This window comes from Rhinatrema bivittatum, chromosome 2, assembly GCF_901001135.1.
Source record: "Rhinatrema bivittatum chromosome 2, aRhiBiv1.1, whole genome shotgun sequence".
NCBI lineage: Eukaryota > Metazoa > Chordata > Amphibia > Gymnophiona > Rhinatrematidae > Rhinatrema > Rhinatrema bivittatum.
The window spans coordinates 662,249,707-662,270,362 of record NC_042616.1 but is presented as its reverse complement, the minus strand read 5'-3'; the positions used below and the strand labels follow the sequence as shown (position 1 = coordinate 662,270,362).

The 20,656-nt window shown below is 45.1% G+C and overlaps 1 protein-coding gene across 1 annotated transcript in view; it reads right to left on the bottom strand.

Annotated features, from left to right (window-relative positions):
• Positions 1 to 20,656, bottom strand: part of C2H8orf34 (chromosome 2 C8orf34 homolog) — a 624,237-nt gene that overhangs the window by 451,036 nt on the left and 152,545 nt on the right. The window contains exon 4 of the mRNA XM_029591437.1: positions 1,982 to 2,110. Coding sequence (XP_029447297.1) covers positions 1,982 to 2,110 — 129 coding nt within the window. The remainder of the gene's footprint in view (positions 1 to 1,981; positions 2,111 to 20,656) is intronic.

Below are 20,656 nucleotides of genomic sequence, written 5' to 3'. Positions count from 1 at the left end.
GCTCACTCCTGATTGGTTCAGTCCCATGAACTATGGGACTGGACCAATCAGCTGATAGAAAAAGCAACCACCTGAGTCAAAAGAATGGCAGATACCCAAAGAAGACAAGATCCCCAATTCAAGGTAGGGGAGAGGGTCTGCTCATTACCCAGCACTTTTGACTATCTCATTTATGTGCTTGGCACCATGTTTTATTGGGCCCTTTTCTATTCTGCAGCAAGTGGGCCCTGTCACATGTCAACTAAAGCTACCACTCATATTAAAAATCCATAATGTATTCTATTTTTCATTGTTTAAGCCAGTAGTTCTTTCATGGCTTGAATGTCAGGAAGATGAATTAAATTTATGTATTTATTTATTTAAGAGCTTTTATATACCGATAACCGTTTGCACATCGTATCGGTTAACAAGAAACAGTAATGTTTACATGGAACAATTGGTATGATATATAGTTAACAGGAGTGTAATTAAATACAACAGTCAGTGAGTAAATATAAAGCGTTAAGAGAATAGCAAATTAAATCCAAGAAGTCCTGGATTCCCAATGGAGAGGAAAAAGAGTCGAGTACTTAGTTTCTTGGAAAAATTATGGCCCAGAAGAACATTTATAGAAGCCATCCTCCAACATCTTGGACACCAGTCTCTTGAAGGACTTTCATCCATGGTACCCCAGGACATCCAGAGCCTCAGGGAGAGGGTTTAAGAAGAGGGTACAGTTGCGTTCAGCAGTCTGTGAGCTACCCCAGTGAACCGTCACAATCTCTTCCCTCGGTCAGGCCAGTTCTTCCCCTCCTCAACGCAGCGAATGCTACAGGTAAGTCACCAGCAGCACGCCTCCAGCAGCGTGTGCCGCGCCTCCCCTTAGGTGTGCATGTGCACCACTTATGGAGATTTAAAGGGACTGTGACAAGAAAATCCCTGCAGTCACTAGTGATGACATCATCGGTACAGTACAATATAAGTCAGTTCCCCAGAAGCAACTTGCCTCAGCAACAGGTCCAGCTACTTCCTAGTAGTGCATGTTACTTCCCTGCATTCTAATCTTCAGTCTTCATCCAGATTGTCTTCTGTCTTCGTTCCACGCTGTTCCATCCACATTGCCCGCTTATTCTGATCCATGCCTGCCTGCCCTGCCTATCCATCTCTTTTCTCTTCCCTCGGATGGATACTTGGTATTGACCCTGGCCTAGATCCTGGATATAACTGACTGCTGCCTGCCTGACCATTGCTTGGACCTTGGATATGCCCGACAGCCGCCTGTCCATGACTTTCTCCTCCACCATCAGCAGAGACCCCACCTAAGTCCTGCCAGCTCACACCCAAAGGCTCAAACCGAGCGGAACGTGGACTGGTATAGGTGAAGGTCCCGACTGGTCTCTGCTTCGCCTGGGTCCTCTTGCTGCAGGTTCCCACAGTCTGCAGGCAGACCCAGGCGAAGCAGAGACCAGTCAGGACCCAAGGTATTTTAGTACAGTTTAGTTTATCAACAATAGCTGTATCTTTATTTAAAAACATAAGTTCTCAACAGTGACCTGCTCTATGTGTAGGATCATGTAATACCTGCATCCATCCTATAGTCATCATAGAATCTAAAAAAGCATGACTCGATGACAATAAAGGTTTAACATCTATATGAAGGTTAAAGTCCCCCATCAATAAAGTTGTAGTAGGGTCGATAGAAGAACTCGCCAAAAAGTCAAAAGAGAGGGGAGTAGTTATGCTCTAGAAGGCCCGGGGCATAGTAAGCCAAACAGATGTTAAATGATATAGATTTAATTAACAGGACTTCGAAAGGGGGTGAGATATCTACTTTAATCATGGTAAAATTATTATTATTATTTATTTTTTTTTAAATAATCATCAGTCCCCACTCCTTCTCCCAGGTCTAGATTTAGAAAAAAAACATGAAAATCATTGGTAGGAATCTTTGACGTAAGATTACATCTGGTACTGCACAGACACATTAAAATAAAACACTTACTGCGAGAAAGATTCTCCAGGGCTTTCCCTAGCTTCTTGCTTTCCTGCAGGATATGGTTTAATTCATCAAAATCATGGCTTTCTGGTTTTGTTCGCCAATCCCAGTTAGGATGTTCTAGCGACCTTGGCACTGGATTAAAAAACAGAGAATTTATATGCTAGCAAGAAGCTCAGCAATAACATAATAAGGTCACAGCTTTTGACAGTGATAGCTGTGACTTTCATTCTCATTACACCAGCTGAAGGCATTGTTCTGTATTTTTATTTCTCCTGAGAAAAGGAAAGATGGCAAATGACAACAATGCAAAACCATCAAGCCTAGTTATATACACTGTTCAGTGTTCAACTTCTACAATTTATTGGGAAAAAAATAAGAAAATAGGTTGCAACATGAGACTGAATGTGAGGGCAATTTTCACCAGAATTTACCGACTGAAACCTGCCCTCTTCAAATACATCTAAACGTATGGGCAAACTTTTAGCCACACCAAAAGAAAACATTCCTTTGGATGTGTTTAAGTAGGGGTGGGGATGGGGGGAGGAAAACAGCATGTATACATTCAGGGGTAGATTTTTAAAGTTATGTGCGGGCGTAGATTTGTTCACGCAACCCGGCATGAACAAATCTATGCCCGATTTTATAACATGCACACATGTTATAAAATCCAGGGTCGGCGCGCGCAGGGGAGGTGCACAATTGTGCAACCTGCGCGCGCCGAGCCAAGCAGCCTGCCTCCGATCCCTACGAGGCCACTCCGATTTCGGAGGGAACTTTTTTCCGGCCCCCCCCCCCCCACCTTCCCCTCCCTTCCCCTATCTAAACCACCCCCCAGCCCTAACTAAATCCCCCCCCCCCGGCCCAGGGGCTGGTTCAGAGACCTCAGCCATGCCCACGGAATGCCCCTGGGCCGGCACCACTACCCCGGCCCCGCCCCCGGAACACTCCCAAACGCCGCACCACCCCCGACACGCCCCCCAAGCAAAGCCCCGGGACTTACGAGCGTCCCGGGGCTTTGCGCGCGCCGGCGCACAAGTCCCCTGCGTGCATAAATCCGGCTGGATTTACGCGCGCAGTGCTTTTAAAATCTGCCCCTCAGTTTTCAAATGTACATGCACTATTTTGTTTCCCTTCTGCTGCCCACACATCTAGTAGATTGGACCAATTATCTTGTCGTTCGTTCACAAAGGCACGGAGAAAAGTCTTCAGGGTTCGATTGGTTCATTCCGTTTGCCCATTACTCTGAGGATGGAATGCAGACGAAAGACTAAGTTGCACATTGAAGTGCTTGCATAGGGTTTTCTAATAGTGAGCTGTAAACTGTGGTCCTCGATCGGAGACTATATCCTGCGGGAGACCGTGAAGTCTAAAGATATGCTGAGCGAACAGGCTAGCCAGGTCAGGAACAGAAGGAGTTTTTGCAAGGGAAAAAAGTGCGCCATCTTGGAAAATCAGTCCATGGTTACCCAGATGACCGAATTACCTTCAGAGGCAGGAAGATCCACGACAAAATCAGTGAAGATGTGTGTCCAAGGCTCACCGGGATGGGCAATGGTTGCAACAAGCCCCTGGGCTTTTCGAGGAGTGGTTTTTGAACAGCACAAGTAGGGCATGAGCCCACAAAAGCTTGGACGTCCTGTCTCACCGTTGGCCACCAGTAGAAATGGTTTAACAAGTCTAAAGTCCCTTTCCAACCAACATGACCCCCAGTGAGGGAGTCATGGGCCCAGGCGAGAACTGCTCTCCGGGAGCGATGCAGAACGACGGTCTTCCCTTGGGAGGACACCAAGGTTGCAGCAAGACTTACTTTCACGGGGTCCAAGGTATACTGAGGTGTGTCAGGAGTCTTCGACCTCAGAAGAGCACGAAAGCGCGTCAGCTCGAACATTCTTAGAGCTGGGTCGGTAGCGTAAGTAAAGTCAAACCGATCAAAAAACAGCGACCACCGGGCTTGTCTTGGATTCAGGCATTGGGCTTGCTTCAAGAATGCTAGGTTTTTGTGATCGGTGTAAATCGTAACCGGATGGTTGGCTCCCTCCAACCACTGTCTCCATTCCTCCAGGGCAAGCTTCACGGCTAGCAATTCTTTGTCACCAATACAGTAGTTGCTCTCTGCCGGGGAGAATTTCCTTGAGAAATATGAACAGGGCAACAGCTGTCCAGAATCAGAGTACTGGCTCAGAACGGCCCCTACGGCCACATTGGAAGCAACAACCTCCACCACGAAGGACCGGCTGGGATCCGGATGACGAAAGCAGGTGTCTAATAAGAAGGCTTCTTTGAGGGCCTCAAAAGCTTGGCCAGCAGAAGTTGGCCAATCCACCGCGTTAGCCCCCTTTCGAGTGAGGGCAGTTAACGGAGCCACAATACGAGAGTAATTGGGAATAAAGTGACGGTAGAAATTGGAAAAGCCGAGGAAGCGTTGCAACGCTTTAAGACCCCTCGGCCGGGGCCAATTCTTAATAGCCGCCACTTTCTCAGGATCCATTTGAAAGCCTGTTGCGAAGACTATGTAGCCTAGGAACGGCAGGGAGGTCTTCTCAAAGCTGCACTTTTCCAGTTTCGCGTACAGACCATGCTCCCTAAGTATCTGGAGCACTTGACGGACATGCAGACGGTGTGACGGCAGGTCCTGGGAGTAGACTAACACCTTGTTGAGGTAAACAATTACACTGGTGTTCAGAAGGTCCCGTAATACCACATTCATCAGGTGCTGGAACACCGCTGGGGCATTACATAAGTCGAAAGGCATCACGAGGTACTCATAATGCCTGTCCCGGGTATTAAATGCGGTCTTCCACTTATCTCCGGGACGGATTCTGACCAAATTGTACGCTCCTCGTAAGTCCAACTTTGTGAAAATCTTCGCTCCTTGAAGCCGATCAAGGAGCTCTGGGATTAACGGGAACGGGTAGCGGTCTCGCTTGGTAATCAAATTTAGGCCTCGATAGTCTATACACGGCCTCAGAGAGCCATCTTTCTTTCTGACAAAAAAGAAGCCTGCCCCTGCAGGCGACTTGGACGGGCGGATAAACCCCTTGGCCAGATTCTCTGCAATGTACTCAGACATGGCCCGGGTCTCAGGTATAGATAAGAACATACGGCTACGCGCGTATCTTATAAAATCCAGCGTACTTTTGTTCGCGCCTGGTGCGCAAACAAAAGTACGCGCACGCATATGTTTTTAAAATCTACCTCAATGTGTTTTCAAAGTGACAAAAGAACACCCAACATCATCCAATTCCATCCTGAACCAACCCACATAACCCAAAAACTGCTGATTGCCATTGATGCCCAAATTAAAATACTATGTTTAACATAGCACTGATGGCAGAAAAAGACCAGATTGCCCATCTAGTCTGTGCAGGAGGTTTCTTATGGTACTATCTGCCACTCAGTGCAGATTACCCCATGTTTCTCTTGAGGGACGTAACTGCTGCTCTGTGCAAGATATCCCCAAAACTTATGTTAAGGGTAGCAATATTTATAATCCAAACTAAGCAACTGTCAAAACCATTACAGTATTACTAGCAACATTTTTATAGGGTAAGCAGCCTTCATGATAATTCAGACAATGCTGCTTGAAAGTGCTTTGCTTTTTGGACTTGGTCAAAGAAGCAGTCCTGTGCTTTACCCTAATGTCTATATATCATTATCACGGAGCATAAAAGTCAAGGCCTAGTGTTGGCTGTCATCTGAATCCAATTCTCATTTCTTCCCCTGCCATCGAAGCAGAAAGTGATTTTGCCGTTGCTTTACAAGCACCAAAGTTCATTGATTAAGGGTAGTAACTGCCACTCTGTGCAGGTTCCCCCATGTACCCTTTTCTTTATTTCCAACCTCTAGTCTTTAGGGATCCACAGTGTTTATCCCATGCCTTTTTGAATTTGTTTACTGTTTTTGTCCTCACCACCTCTTCCGGAAGGGCATTCCAGGCATCCTCTTCCTTCTTCATGAAGAAATATTTCTTGATGTTGGTTCTGAGTCATTAACCCTGGAGTTTCATTTCATGACCCAGAATTCTACAGTTTCCTTTCCAGCAGAAAAGGTTCAAAGACCATGCATCATTAAAACATTTCAAGTATCTGAAGGTATGTATCATATCTCCCCTGCACTTCCTCTCTTTCAGGGTATACATATTTAGATCCCTCAGCCTCTATTGATAAGTCTTCAAGATACAGACCCCACAATATTTTGGTCACTCTTCCCTGGACCGCAACCATCCTGTCCTTATCCTTTTTGAGATACAGGCTCCAGAACTGAACATAGTACTCCAGGTGAGGCCTCCTAAAGGACTTGCTCAAGGGCATTATCACCTCCTGTTTATGCTAGATATTCCTCTCTCTGTACAGCCCAGCATTCTTCTGGCTTTAGCTATCATCTTGTTGCATTGCTTTGCCACCTTCAGATCACCAGAAATGATTACCTCAAGGTTCCTCTCCCAGTTGTGGCACATTAGCCGTTCACCCCCATCTGCACCCCAGATGCATGTCTCTGCATTTCTTGGCATTGAATCCCAGCTCCCAAGACTTTGACCACTCATAAAGCTTTTTGAAATCACTTTTTATTCTCTCTACTCCTTCAGGCAGGTCCACTCTTGCAGATCTTAGTATCATCTGCAAATAGACAAACTTTACCTTCTATCCCTTCCGCAATGTTGCTCACAAAGATATTGAACAAAACCGGTCCCAAAACCGATTCCTGTGGCACTCCATTTAACACCATTTTCTCTTCAGAATAGGTTCCATTTACCATTATACACTGTCTTCTGTCAGTCAACCAGTTTGTAATCCACTCTACCACCACTCCCAAGCTTCTCATTTTATTTACGTGACTCCTATGTGGGACTGTATGAAAAGCTTTGCTAAAATCCAAGTAGATCATATCAAGTGCTCTTCCTTGATCCAATTCTATAGTCACCCAATTTAAAAAAAAATCAATCAGATTTCTCTGACAAGTTCTTCCCCTGGTGAATCCATGCTGCCTTGGGTCTAGCAACCCACCAGATTGTAGTTAGTTCACTATCCTTTCCTTCAGCAGAGTATCCATTAATTTTCCCACCACCGAGGTATGGATAACAAGCCTGTAGTTTCCAGTCTCCTCTCTTCTCCTAGTCTTGTAAAGTGGGACCATCAACACTCTTCTCCAATCTTGCAGCACTATTCCCCTTTCCAGTGATCTATTGAACAGATCTTTCAATGGACATACCAGCTCATCTCTGAAATCCCTCAGTATCCTTGGATGTACTTCATCAGGCTCCATGGCCTTGTCTACTTTTAGTTTGTTTCTGTACACAGGGTCGCATTTACCCCACTGCCATCCATGGTTTTGTCATCCAGCAACTGTCTATGTACAGGGTCTTCTTTAGTGAACACCAAACTGAAGTATTTGTTTTAATATTTCTGCCTTTAATATTTCAAGTTCTTACATTTAAAATAAGAGCTTGATTGGAATTTTCCATTCCTCTATAGTTCTTCCCATGCTTAATTTTTTCTGTTTTTTACTTATTTGAGACCCCAAAACTGCCAAGGCAGAACCAAAGCTATTTCCACACATTTTATTCACTTTTGGCCCATTGAAGAGATCTTTCCTGTTCCCCTGATCATTGCCCATCAGACCTTTTGTGTATTTTTATTTATTTTCATGGTTTTGACTTTATTTTTAAAACTTGTATTCCTCTTTGGGATGGAATCGCAACAGTCGGTAAAATCATTGCTGACATTAGCGAAATTCCAGCCTTAAAATCATGCCAGGGTCTTTCCCAGATCTCCAGTCACCTTCTGCAGTCTTTTTCACATTCCTGTGGTGCTGCACAGCTTCCTTCTTCAACACTGCAGCCTGGAACCTTGGAAGGGCTGGTGGCAGTGGCTCTCTCCTGCTCCTCTCCCCTGCAGCCTAATACTAACTCTTTATGCGACAGTGAGCCTCTCCCTTGCTCCCGCTGCATTTTTAAGTGCAGTTCCAAGCCACTCCAAGCAGAACCTCCACGCTGCTCGTGGTATCCACATCAGGCCCATCCAGCTTCGCGGGGCATATCCTTATGCCTCACACAGGTACCTCCTGCAGCACAAGGGCCACAGCCTCTGCTCCCCAGGATTTCAGGTCTTCACCGAGCCCCTCAAGTCATCCTAATGTTACTCTGATACCCAGATGCCCCCAAGACTGCTTGCCCCCACCTAAACAAAAAAACCCAAAAAACTTCCTAGCCACAACCCCAGTCACTGGCCCTCCCCAAGGACCCACACATCAGCCATCCCAGAAATGAGGTAATATTTTATATTATTATTTTTTAAATTTAACCCCCATTTATACAAAAACTTGCCTCCTTAGGGGCCAATAATTAAACTGTCTGCATTGGTTCAAATTCCATTGATACTTTTTGCCCCACAGGGTTTGCATCAAGTAAACTAAAAAGTCATCAGATAGGAGGCAATGTCCTTTTGTGGATTGGAAGCTGGTTAAAAGACAAGAAACAGAGAGTAGGATTAAATGGTTAATTTTTACAGTGGAAAAAAGGTAAACAGCAGAGTGCCTTAAAGATCTGTATTTGGACCAGAGCCTTTTAATATATTTATAAATGATCTGGAATGGGGTACGATGAGTGAGGTGATCAAATTTGTGGATGACACAAAATTAGGCAGAGTAATTAAATCTGAAGTGGATTATGACGAATTGCAGGATGACCTTGCGAGACTGGAAGATTGAGCTTCCAAATGGCAGATGAAATTTAACGTGGACAAGTGCAAAGTGATGCATATAGGAAAAAATAATCCTTGCTGTAGTTACACAATGTTAGGCTCTATCTTAGGAGTTACCACCCAGGAAAGAGATCTAGGAGTCATAGCAATAGTAGATTGTGATCTTTCTAATGTTTGGGTACTTGCCAGATACTTATGGCTTGGATTGGCCACTGTTGGAAACAGGATCCTGGGCTTGATGGACCCTTGGTCTGACCCAGTATGGCATTTCTTATGTTCTTATGTTTTCTTATCTCTATAGGGATTCTATGTTTTCCATTTTCAGATTCACCACCACGTATCAGTTCTCCTATCTGTAGAGAACAACGAGCCCGGTGTAGACACTGCAAGCAGCATGTGAGCAGAAACTGGAGAGTGGCTACAATGCACACAAAACTCAACCTGCATCTGTGTTTCCAGGATGTGGGAATCACTCAGCTAAGGGTAGAGTAAGGATGAATAAGTCATGGACCTGATATTTATAGGGGGAGGGAGCAAGGAGAGTGCTGAGGTGAGGGAGAGACCAGGGGAGGAGGGACAGGTGATGGTGACTGGTGGGAGAAAAAGCAAGTGTGGATTAGTTGGGTGGGGGAGGCGGTGGAAAAGAGAAAGCTGATACATATTATTCCATTCTTTCTTCTCCCCTCTGCTATTCAACAGCAATCTCAGAGTGACCACTAGGGATGTGAATCGTTTTTTGACGATTTAAAATATCGTCCGATATATTTTAAATCGTCAAAAATCGTTAGGGCCACGATACAATACCAATTCCCCCGATTTATCGTCAAAAAATCGTAAATCAGGGGAAGGGGGAGGGCAGGAAAACCGGCACACTAAAACCCCCTAAAACCCACCCCCGACCCTTTAAATTAAATCCCCCCCCCCCCCAAACCCCCCCCCCCCAAATGCCTTAAATTACCTGGGGGTCCAGCGGCGGTCCAGAACGGCAGCGGTCCGGAACGGCCTCCTGCAATTGAATTGTGTTGTCTTCAGCCGGCGCCATTTTTCAAAATGGCGGCGGCCATAGACCAACACGATTCGACTGCAGGAGGTCGTTCCGGACCCCCGCTGGACTTTTGGCAAGTCTTGTGGGGGTCAGGAGGCCCCCCCAAGCTGGCCAAAAGTCCCTGGGGGTCCAGCGGGGGTCCAGAAAACGATCTCCGGCCAGCTTGGGGGGGCCTCCTGAACCCCACAAGACTTGCCAAAAGTCCAGCGGGGGTCCGGAACGACCTCCTGCAGTCGAATCGTGTTGGTCTATGGCCGCCGCCGTTTTGCGCCGCCATTTTGAAAAATGGCGCCGGCTGAAGACAACACGATTCAATTGCAGGAGGCCGTTCCGGACCGCTGCCGTTCCGGACCGCCGCTGGTCCCCCAGGTAATTTAAGGCATTTGGGGGGGGGTTTGGGAGGGTGGGGGATTTTATTTTAAGGGTCGGGGGTGGGTTTTAGGGGGTTTTAGTGTGCCGGCTCACGATTTTCACGATTTTCACGATACTTTAAACACCCAAACGGCAACAATACGATTCCCTCCCCCTTCCAGCCGAAATCGATCGTTAAGACGATCGAGGACACGATTCACATCTCTAGTGACCACAACTCAAAAGTTCCCAGGTATATCAATGATCCCTCACTCAGCCACTCCTAACCTCCCCAAATATATCTCTTTTTACTCTGTTTGCTCCAGGTTTACTCCCTCCCCTGCTGGATCAGTACATAGAGGGTTGTTCTCTGCTGAGTGATAAATCACAACCGCAGGAAGGCAGCAAGCAGATTACTGCCCCCATATTTTTGCTGCCCTGGGCACAGACCTAATGGGTCTATTGACAAATCCAGGTCTGCTAGATAGGAATCTTTCTTCAAACTAAGCAACATACAGATTGGCCAGATCAGGTAAATTAGTGGCAGTTCCTTTAATTTGTTTATATAACCTCCCTTGTAATGCAAAGTGACTCTCAATATGTGCACTCTCTGCCAACTCGTAAATCAGTGCAGATGGTGTACATAAATCACCTAGCCTATTCTGTAATTTTTTCTAACAATATCTAGGGACTCTGAGGAATGTTTGCATAAGGGTCTATGCATTATAGCTTATTGTCCTGCTTTGAAGCATTATTTGTGGAAATCATGTGCGATGCACTAACAACTTAAGGTGCATGTTAAATCAGTCTTAAATGACTTTAGCGTGTCTGTGCTAAAATTAGTATAGGGATACATATAAATGAAGGAACATCATAAGCAAATTAGGCTCTACTGGATGCTTACTCACCTCTATGAGCTATTTAACTAACAATTGCTAAGTTCTATATGTTTTTGATAGGGTTCAGCTAACAGGATGCATTTGGGAGTTGTGGATGAAGTAGATGAGGCTGTTAGAGAAGGAAATTCCCTGTGCTCAATGTATATCCTAAGGAGATAATTTTAAAAAGAGTTACATGTGTAATTGTAACATACTACCATACAAATTTTTAAAAAACATTTACGTGCATAAATTCCACTTATATGTGAATAACCTATGGACATTTCAATGGCATCTAGAAGATGAATAAATGAAAAAATATATAAGATAATATCTTTTTATTGGACTAACTTAATACATTTCTTGACTACCTTAACTTCTTTAAGCCTCTGATGAACTTTTTACCCTATAAAAGTTCACTCTATTTAACAGCGATTCTCAACCCATGTGTCGCGACATACCAGTGTCTTTCCATGAACCAGCAGGTGTGTCGTGCACTACCCGCAGCCGATGGGGCCAAAGCCCTGAAGACCGGAGCTGCTGGCCACCACCAGAGACCAGGCTGATGGGGCCGAAAAAATGAAGATTGGTGCTGCTGGTTGCCACCAGAGACCAGGCTGGAAGGGCTAAAAAACTGAAGACTGGTGTTGCTGGCCACTGCTGGAGACCAGGCCGGTGGGGCTGAAGATCCGAAGATCAGAGCCTCTGGCAGCTGCAGCCTGAAACCAGGCCAGTGATGCTGAAGATGAGCTATGCAGCTGCGAGCCAGTGTATATGTGTGTATGTGAGTTAGGGAGGGTGCATCTGTGTGTGTGTGATATGTACGTGAGACAGGGAGGGTGCTTCTGTGTGTGTGTGGTGTGTATATGAGACAGGGAGGGTGCTTGTGTGTGTGTGTGTGTGTGTGTGTGAGTGTGCTGTGTATGTGAGACAGGGAGGGTGTTTCTAAGTGTGTGTGTGGTGTGTATGTGAGACAGGGAGAGTGCTTTTGTGTGTGTGGTGTGTTTGAGAGACAGGGAGGGTGCTTCTGTGTGTGTGTGTGGTATGTTTGTGAGACAGGGAGGGTGCTTCTGTGTGTCTGGTGTGTATGTGAGATAGGGAGGGTGCCTGTGTATGTCAGTGTGAGTAAGGGACGGAGCTTCTGTGTGTATGTGTGAGAGTGAGATGGAGCATGTATCTGGATGGCTGTGGCTGTGAGAGAGAGAGAGAGAACATGTGTGTGACAGAGATTGCAAGTAAGTGAAATAGGGAGAGTATGTGTGAGATTGAAAGCCTGTGTGTAAGAGAGAGAGAGAGCATTGTGTGATTGAGAGAGACTGGTCAGAGAGGTGACCTGTGTATGTGTGAGAAAGACTGATCAGGGAGATGACTGGTATATGTATGTGTGTGTAAGGGAGAGGGGAAGAGAGAGAGAGAGAGAGACTGATCGGGGAGGTGATTGGATTGTGAGAGACAGGAACTGGTCCAGAGGGTGTGACTGGTGTGAGTGTGAGAGAGAGAGAATACAATGGTTGTGGTCCCTAAGGAAGAGGGCCGTGAGGACAGCTTCAGCAACTACTACTGCTTCTGGTGTGGCCTCCAAGGGAAAGGAGTAGGAGAACTGCTAGAGCGGGTAAGTAAAGGTGGCTTTTTAAGTTCATTTTTCTTGATTGACTGCCATTTTAATTATTAGGTATTATGTTTTGTGTCTGCTGTTTTGATTATTTTATTGGTGTTTGAAGAATTTTTAATAATTTTTAAGACTTTTTAATTGTTAGAACATATGAACATAAAAAATTGCCATGCCGGGTCAGACCAAGAGTCCATCAAGCCCAGTATCCTGTTTCCAACAGAGGCCAAACAAGGCCACAAGAACCTGGCAAGTACCCAAACACCAAGAAGATCCTACATAGAAACATAGAAAAATAGAAATGATGGCAGAAAAAGACCAAACGGCCCATCCAGTCTGCCTAGCAAGCTCCCACACTTATTTTCCCATACTGTCTCACCGACGACCAAGTACAGAGCCCTTGTTGACAACTGTCCGACGTGAACTTCCTGCCACCCCCCACCGCCGATGCAGAGAGCAATGTTGGAGCTGCATCAAAGATGAATCATAAGGCTTATTGGTTAAGGGTAGTAACCGCCGCATCAAGCAAGTTACCTCGATGCTTGTTTACCCAGACTGCACAGATCAATGCCTTGTTGGATGTTGTCTGAATGTAAATCCTCTTTTCCAAACTTCACCCTGCCGTTGAAGCAGACAGCAACGCTGTATATGCATTCAAAGTGAAGTATCAGGCTAGTGATGCGATTAAAAGCAGTGGCTATTCCCTAAGTCAACTTGATTAATAGCAGTTAATGGACTTCTCCTCCAAGAACTTATCCAAACCTTTTTTGAACCCAGCTACACTAACTTCACTAACCACATCCTCTGGCAATAAATTCCAGAGTTTAATTGTGCGTTGAGTGAAAAAGAATTTTCTCTGATTAATCTTAAATGTGCTACTTGCTAACTTCTTGGAATGCCCCCTAGTCCTTCTATTATCCAAAAGTGTAAATAACCGATTCACATCTACTCGTTCAAGACCTCTCATGATCTTAAAGACCTCTATCATATCCATTGTGTTCATCGGCGGTTTTGAAAAATGTATTCATATAGTTTTACAATTATTTCTGTGTGGGAATCTAACACAGCTTGGCTTTTTCTGTTTTCTTAATTGAAAGTGTATTGGTGTTTAGGACCTAGTTTAATAATTGTAGAGTTGCCTTTTTATAGATAGGGTTGTTCCATTTGAGTGCATGCCATAATGCAGGTGTAACTTTGTGCGCATGGTGTTCATTATTGCAGATCCTGGAACTGTTAGGTGCTCTATTTCTGTTTCCATTTCTCCAGTTTTATACTGCATGCAGAGTGGCTTTTTTGGGTTTCCATTCCAGTTTCTGTCTCCATATTTGTAATTTGTGGTCTTTCTGTACTTGTTGAAGGTCGATCTTGTGTGCATGACCAACTTGAATTATTTAATTAGCTTGCCGGCTAGTACAAATACCTCACCTTATTTATTGTGTTTTCTCTGTAGGACATGCATTGGTAGTGAATTGCTGTCTTTTTATAAGTAGGGCTATTGCACCTGGTAGTAGAGGGAGTTTGAGTTGCTGTTATTGAGATAATACCAGAATATCTTTTTTGTATGGTAAATTGTATGGGGAATGTTCTAGTTCTGCTTTAAACCCATTACTGAGGGTCGTGGTAGGGGTGGGGTTAGTTTTGTGACTGTCATGTGTTCAGTGTGTTATGCATGTGAGAACTATCTATCAGGTGTGTCCCGAAAGAAAAAAGGTTAAGAACAACTGCCCTATAATATGCAATGATGGTAGTGTAGTGCAGCTCCATGCTAATAAGGTATTATTTATTGAAATGTGTAAGTCCACCCAATTTGAGCTTTTCAAATTACTGCTGGATTGTTCAAATAGGGGTAGGTCCTGAAATATTTTCCTAAATATTTGTCACAATAATTAAGTTAATTTTTCCGTGATTGAAAAGTGATGATACAGATCAGTGATAAGCCAAATTTATCATACCAATTAAGAGGCAGCAAACTACCACAATGAATAGAAACAGAAAAGTGGCTATAAACCTGAAAATGGGAAATATAGAACCCCTAGTGGGCAGGCAGATTGCAAGCAAATAATATTACCATATATCACTTATTTATTGTTCTACAAAAATATTATTGAAGATGATATTTTTTGATTATATGGTACAATTTTATTCCAATAAACCAATAAAGGGATCTGTAGATTCAGTCACTTGTTATGCAAATCCAAAGGTTTTGTTACCTCATGTCTGGTCTCCCACGCAGCTCCCCGAGCCGCCTCCGTCGCTTCTCCCCACCGTGGCAGGGAGCCGACCTGCCGCCGTTGCGCAGCTGGCCTCTGCTGCTGCTAAGCGCACTCAGCTCTCAACCAGATTTAAAGGGGCTGTGGCGGGAAAACTTCCCGTGGCCCCAGATGTTGACCTCGACCCTAAACACTATTTGAGGCAGCCCCTGCTGCCCCATCCTTGACTTAGCAACAGCTCCCACTCTGCTCTGAGCTGCTGGTTACTCCTGCTTCGTGTATTCCTGATCCAGCCCTGCTCCGTGTGTTTCTGATCCAGCTCCTATCCCTGTTCCAGCTCCTCATCCCCTTGGCTTGCTCTCCTATATTCTGCGTTGTCTGCCGCCTGCCCTGACCACTTGCCTGCTCACCGTCTCTTCTGCTAGCCGCCTGCCCTAACCTCTGGCCCGTTCCTAGATTCTCCTGTTCGCTGCCAGCCGAGACCACTGGTATGTCTGACTCAGCTTCTGCCTTCCTCCTTCAGGATCATCTTCGCCCGGAGACCCGCTCCTAAATCCTGCCAGCCCCGGCACCCAAGGGCTCAACCTGTGGGGAATGAGAGCTGGTATAGGTGAAGGTCCGGTTGGGACTCCACCACCTGTGTCCACCTCCCAATAACGAGGACCTATAGGTGACACCATCCTCATCTCGGCCCAGGGGTCCACCGCTCCACATAACAGGTTTTATTAATTTTTCCAGTTTTCATTTTATTCAAACATATATAGGAGTTTTACATTGTTTGTGATTTGACTCCACACCTGTCCCCCAACCATCCATAGGGATTCTATATTTAACATTTCAATTTCACCATCATTTCTTTTCATACTCTTCCATCCTTACCTGGTAGTGCAAATTTGTGTATTGGGGGGGGAGGGGCATGGATAAGGCTGATCCAATGCTTCCTATTCTACCAGTTATCCCCTCTTCCTAGTTATTGTCACCCATCTAAAATCTGCAGCTGATATCTCCTTGTGGTCCTCCCCACCAGCTTGTCCAGTATTCTTCTTAGGTCATATCTCACCTGCAGACAAGGTCCATCAGTATGCTGATGTGAGGCCTTAGATCCCTGATCACTGACTATAAAGATTACATCTGCAGATATGATTCAGGCATTAAGGAGATGCTTCTTTAACCGTGTACACATCTCACAAGATGTACACTAGGTAGCTGTGGTGAGTTGGGGCTTACTCCACAGAAGAGTAAGAACATAAGAACATAAGAAAATGCCATACTGGGTCAGACCAAGGGTCCATCAAGCCCAGCATCCTGTTTCCAACAGTGGCCAATCCAGGCCATAAGAACCTGGCAAGTACCCAAAAACTAAGTCTATTCCATGTTACCATTGCTAATGGCAGTGGCTATTCTCTAAGGGGCGGATTTTAAACCCCCTGCTCACGTAAATCCGGCCGGATTTACGCGAACAGGGCCCTCCCGCGCCGGCGCGCCTATTTTGCATAGGCCGCCGGCGTGCGCAGAGCCCCGGGACTCGCGTAAGTCCCGGGGTTTCTGAAAAGGGGCGTGTCGGGGGCGTCGCCGAGTGACGCAGTGTTTGGGGGCGTGGTGCGGTGTTTGGGGGGCGTTCCGGGGGCGTGGCCGCACCCTCCGGAACAGCCCCCGGGTCGGGTCTCGGCGCGCCAGCAGCCCGCTGGCAGGCGTAAATCCATGGATAAAGGTAGGGGGGGTTTAGATAGGGCCGGGGGGGGTGGGTTAGGTAGGGGAAGGGAGGGGAAGGGAGGGGAAGGTGAGGGTAGGGCGAAAGTAAGTTCCCTCCGAGGCCGCTCCGATTTCGGAGCGGCCTCGGAAGGAATGGAGGCAGGCTGCGCGGCTCGGCGCACGCAGGCTGCCCAAAATCGGCAGCCTTGCGCGCGCCGATCCTGGATTTTATAAGATACGCGCCTATCTTATAAAATCCAGTGTACTTTTGTTTGCGCCTGGTGCGCAAACAAAAGTACGCGAACGAGCAATTTTTTAAAATCTACCCGTAAGTGAACTTAATGGCAGGTAATGGACTTCTCCTCCAAGAACTTATCCAATCCTTTTTTACACACAGCTATACTAACTGCACTAACCACATCCTCTGGCAACAAATTCCAGAGTTTAATTGTGCGTTGAGTAAAAAAGAACTTTCTGTGCCCCATGCTAACTTCATGGAGTGCCCCCTAGTCTTTCTACTATCCGAAAGAGAAAATGACCGATTCACATCTACCCATTCTAGACCGCTCATGATTTTAAACAAACAAATGTACTACTTGCTAACTTCATGGTGTGTCCCTTAGTCCTTCTATTATCTGAATGAGTAAATAACTGATTCACATTTACCCAGTTCTAGTTCTCTATGATTTTAAAGACTTCTATCATATTCCCCCTCAGCCGTCTCTTCTCCAAGCTTATCAGCCCTAACCTCTTTATCCTTTCCTCATAGGGGAAGCTCTTGGTTGCTCTTCTCTCTACCTTCTCTAGTGTAACTATATATTTTTTGAGATGTGGCGACCAGAACTGCACTTACCATAGACCAATAAAGAGGCATTATGACATTCTCCATTTTATTCACCATTCCCCTTCCTAATTATTCTAACATTCTGTTTGCTTTTGTCACCGCAGTACACTGAGCCAACGATTTCAATATATTATTCGTTATGATGCCTAGATTTATTTCCTGGGTGGTAACTCCTAATGTGGAACCTAACATCGTGTAACTACAGCATAGGTTATTTTTCTCTATAAGAATCACCTTGCATGTGTCCACATATTTCATCTGCCATTTGGATGCCCAGTCTTCCAGTTTCGCAAGGTCCTCCTGCAATTTATCATAATCCGCTTGTAATTTACCGACTCTGAATAATTTTGTGTCATCTGTAAATTTGATCACTTCACTCATCATATCCCTTTCCAGATCATTTATAAATATATTGAAAAGCACCAGTCCCTGAGGCACTCCACTGTTTACCTTTTTCCACTGAGAAAACTGACCATTTAATCCTACTCTCTGTTTCCTGTCTTTTAACTAGTTTACAATTCACGAAAGGTCATCGCCTTCTATTCCATGGCTTTTTAGTTTTATTAGAAGTCTCTCAAGAGTGGCTTCTAATAAGAATGTCAAAAGTCTTCTGAAAACCAAATATACTACATCTAATAGTTCAACTTTATCCATATGTTTATTAACTCCTTCAAAAGATTGTGAGGCAAGACAGAGAGCTACTGTACTATAATACATTTTGAAACTGTGCATTTGTTATTTTAACTATTCACTGTGTATGCATATTTGGTCCTTTACTATTGATGCTTTGTAAGTAGGAGGCTTATCATGTTAAAGACTTTGATACTATGAGATTGTTGTGTTCTGCAGAGAACAAATGTTGGAAAAACAGGCTGTTCTCGCTATGCTTTAATTCCTTCTGGGGACTATGCGACAGTAGTGTTTCACTGGTCCCTGCTTACCCTGTGCAGTTCTGCTGAAAGTATAAATCTTTCACTACTGTTGCATAAAAAATCAAATGTTTGCAAAAAAAAGAATTGGAAAAATTATTCTATTTAACATCGATTTTCTTTCTTAATTAAAATAGTGGGGTTGCCTTGTTAGTCTACATGAGTGCACAGAAATAAAGGTGAATAAATGAAAAAAATATATAAGATGATATATTTTTATTGAACTAACTTAATACATTTCTTGACTACCTTTCAAGAGCTATGCTCGAGTATGTGGGAGTATTTTCAACTGCAGAAGTTAGAAAATTTAAAAGTGAATGCTCTCTCTCCATACATATGTAATTTATATCTAAGAGAGAGAGAATACTCTATTACATTCTCTAACTTCTGCAGTTTCACGCATTTGGTTGTTTATCTTTTTCTGTATGGGATAATCTTACCTTTATTGAGAAGTTAGGAATGTAACAGAGGGCAAGCATAATCAGGCAAGCAAAAGCTAACAATGAAAGAAAAAATGCTGAAGATAGCAAAACCAATCCCCAAAATGTCTTCAAGCATATTAATGCCAAAAGATTGAAAAAATAAAGGATGCCATGGAGATAGGAACAGAGTGGTAATACTATACTTTTCTTTTAGGGGTAGATTTTCAAAGCTCCCCCTGCGCGCGCCGGGGCTTTCCTGGGGGGGCGTGTCACGGCCAGTGCTTCATCCGGGGCATTCCGGGGGCAGGGCCATGGGCGTGGTTCCGACCCGGGGGCATGGCTGCGGCCTCCAGACCAGCCCCCGGACCGGAACATGGCGCGATGGCAGCCGACCCAGTGCACGCAAGTTACGCCTGTCTTGGGCAGGCGTGACTTTTGGAATAAAGGTGGGGGGGGGGGAATTAGTTAGGGCTGGGGGGTGGGTTAGGGAGGGGAAGGGAGGGGAAGGTGGGGAGAGGCAGAAGGAAAGTTCCCTCCGAGGCCGCTCCGATTTCGGAGCGGCCTCGGAGGGAACGGAGGCAGGCTGCGCGGCTCGGCACGCGCAGGCTGCCAATTTTGCACAACCTTGCGCGCACCAACCCCGGATTTTAAAGGCTATGCGCGTATCTATTAAAATCCAGCGTACTTTTGTTTGTGCCTGTCGGGCGTACTTTTTAAAAATCTGACCCTTAGTGTTTATGGTAGAAAGGCCACTAGAGAAAAATAGACCAATAAGGTCACTACATTAATATTAAGTAGAATCAGGTTTGCATAATACAGGAATGGATTAAAAAAAGAACTGCAGTGCAGTATGAAACTCAATAAGTCACAAACACCAGGCAGTTAGTTAAGTGGCAATGTATACAAAGAATGAAACGGGCATTAAAGTTAATTATTCAATGGGCAATGGGCATTAAAGTTAATTTTTCAAGAGCCAATTAAGGGTGTGAACTTGGTGGTTCAACAGCAGTGCTGTGTATTGTCATGTGGAGATCTTCCATTCCCAGGTAGTAGTGGAACCCACTGGATGGATTTAGGGTGTATATGTACCAAGTTCCAGAGGGAGCCACAGTCTGTGGTCTCTGGCCAAGGACCACAACTGCAATGGCCAGGCTAGGTGGGAAATTGTAAAATAAGGGAAAAACTCTGGGCAGTTGAAATGAAGGCTCATGGCAGCAGCATTCAATAGAAGCCAGTTCTGATTGAGATAGAAGCCCAAATAAAATAGGAAAATATGCTAGACAAAATTATTAAAAAAGAAAATTAAGGGGTCGATTTTAAAACAAGAATGTGTGCGTCCACGTGTACTCAGTTCCTGGCATGCACACATGGAAGCACCGATTTTAAAACATGCGTACATCGCCACGCACATATTACAAAATATGTTTCCCGCACGCACATGCACGCCAGATTTTAATATCTACACGCGCATCTGTGGGAGAGTCGCGACTCACGCAAGGGGAGGATTTTTAAAAACGTGTGGCAACACAAGTAGGCCTACTGCAGTTCCCTCCCAGTCTGCTCCAATTAAGGAGAGGACTGGGAGGGAACTTTCATATTCCCCTACCTAACCTTCCTCCCTTTTCCCCTCTCCTCCTCGACCCCTAACCCCTACCTAGCTAGCCCAGTTTTTTTTGTTTTCATACTTACTGCTCCTTTGGTGCGCCGTCACACGTTTCCCCCAGGCCCAGCACTTCTGCGTGTACCGGGAGATATGCGCATGCTCGGGCCATTTCTAAATGCACTTGGCATACACAAGGCCCAGCCACGCGCATATCTCCCAGATTTTACGCACGCCGGGCATCTCAAATTAGGGCTTAAGAGCAGATGGCTTCCACAAGACTGGCAAAAAAGGTCCATGTTCAATAAGAGATCCAAACAGAAGCAGAACATAGGAGGGAGGACATTAAGTAAAATTACTGCAATAGCACTGACTGTGACAAAAGAAAAATTACAATAAA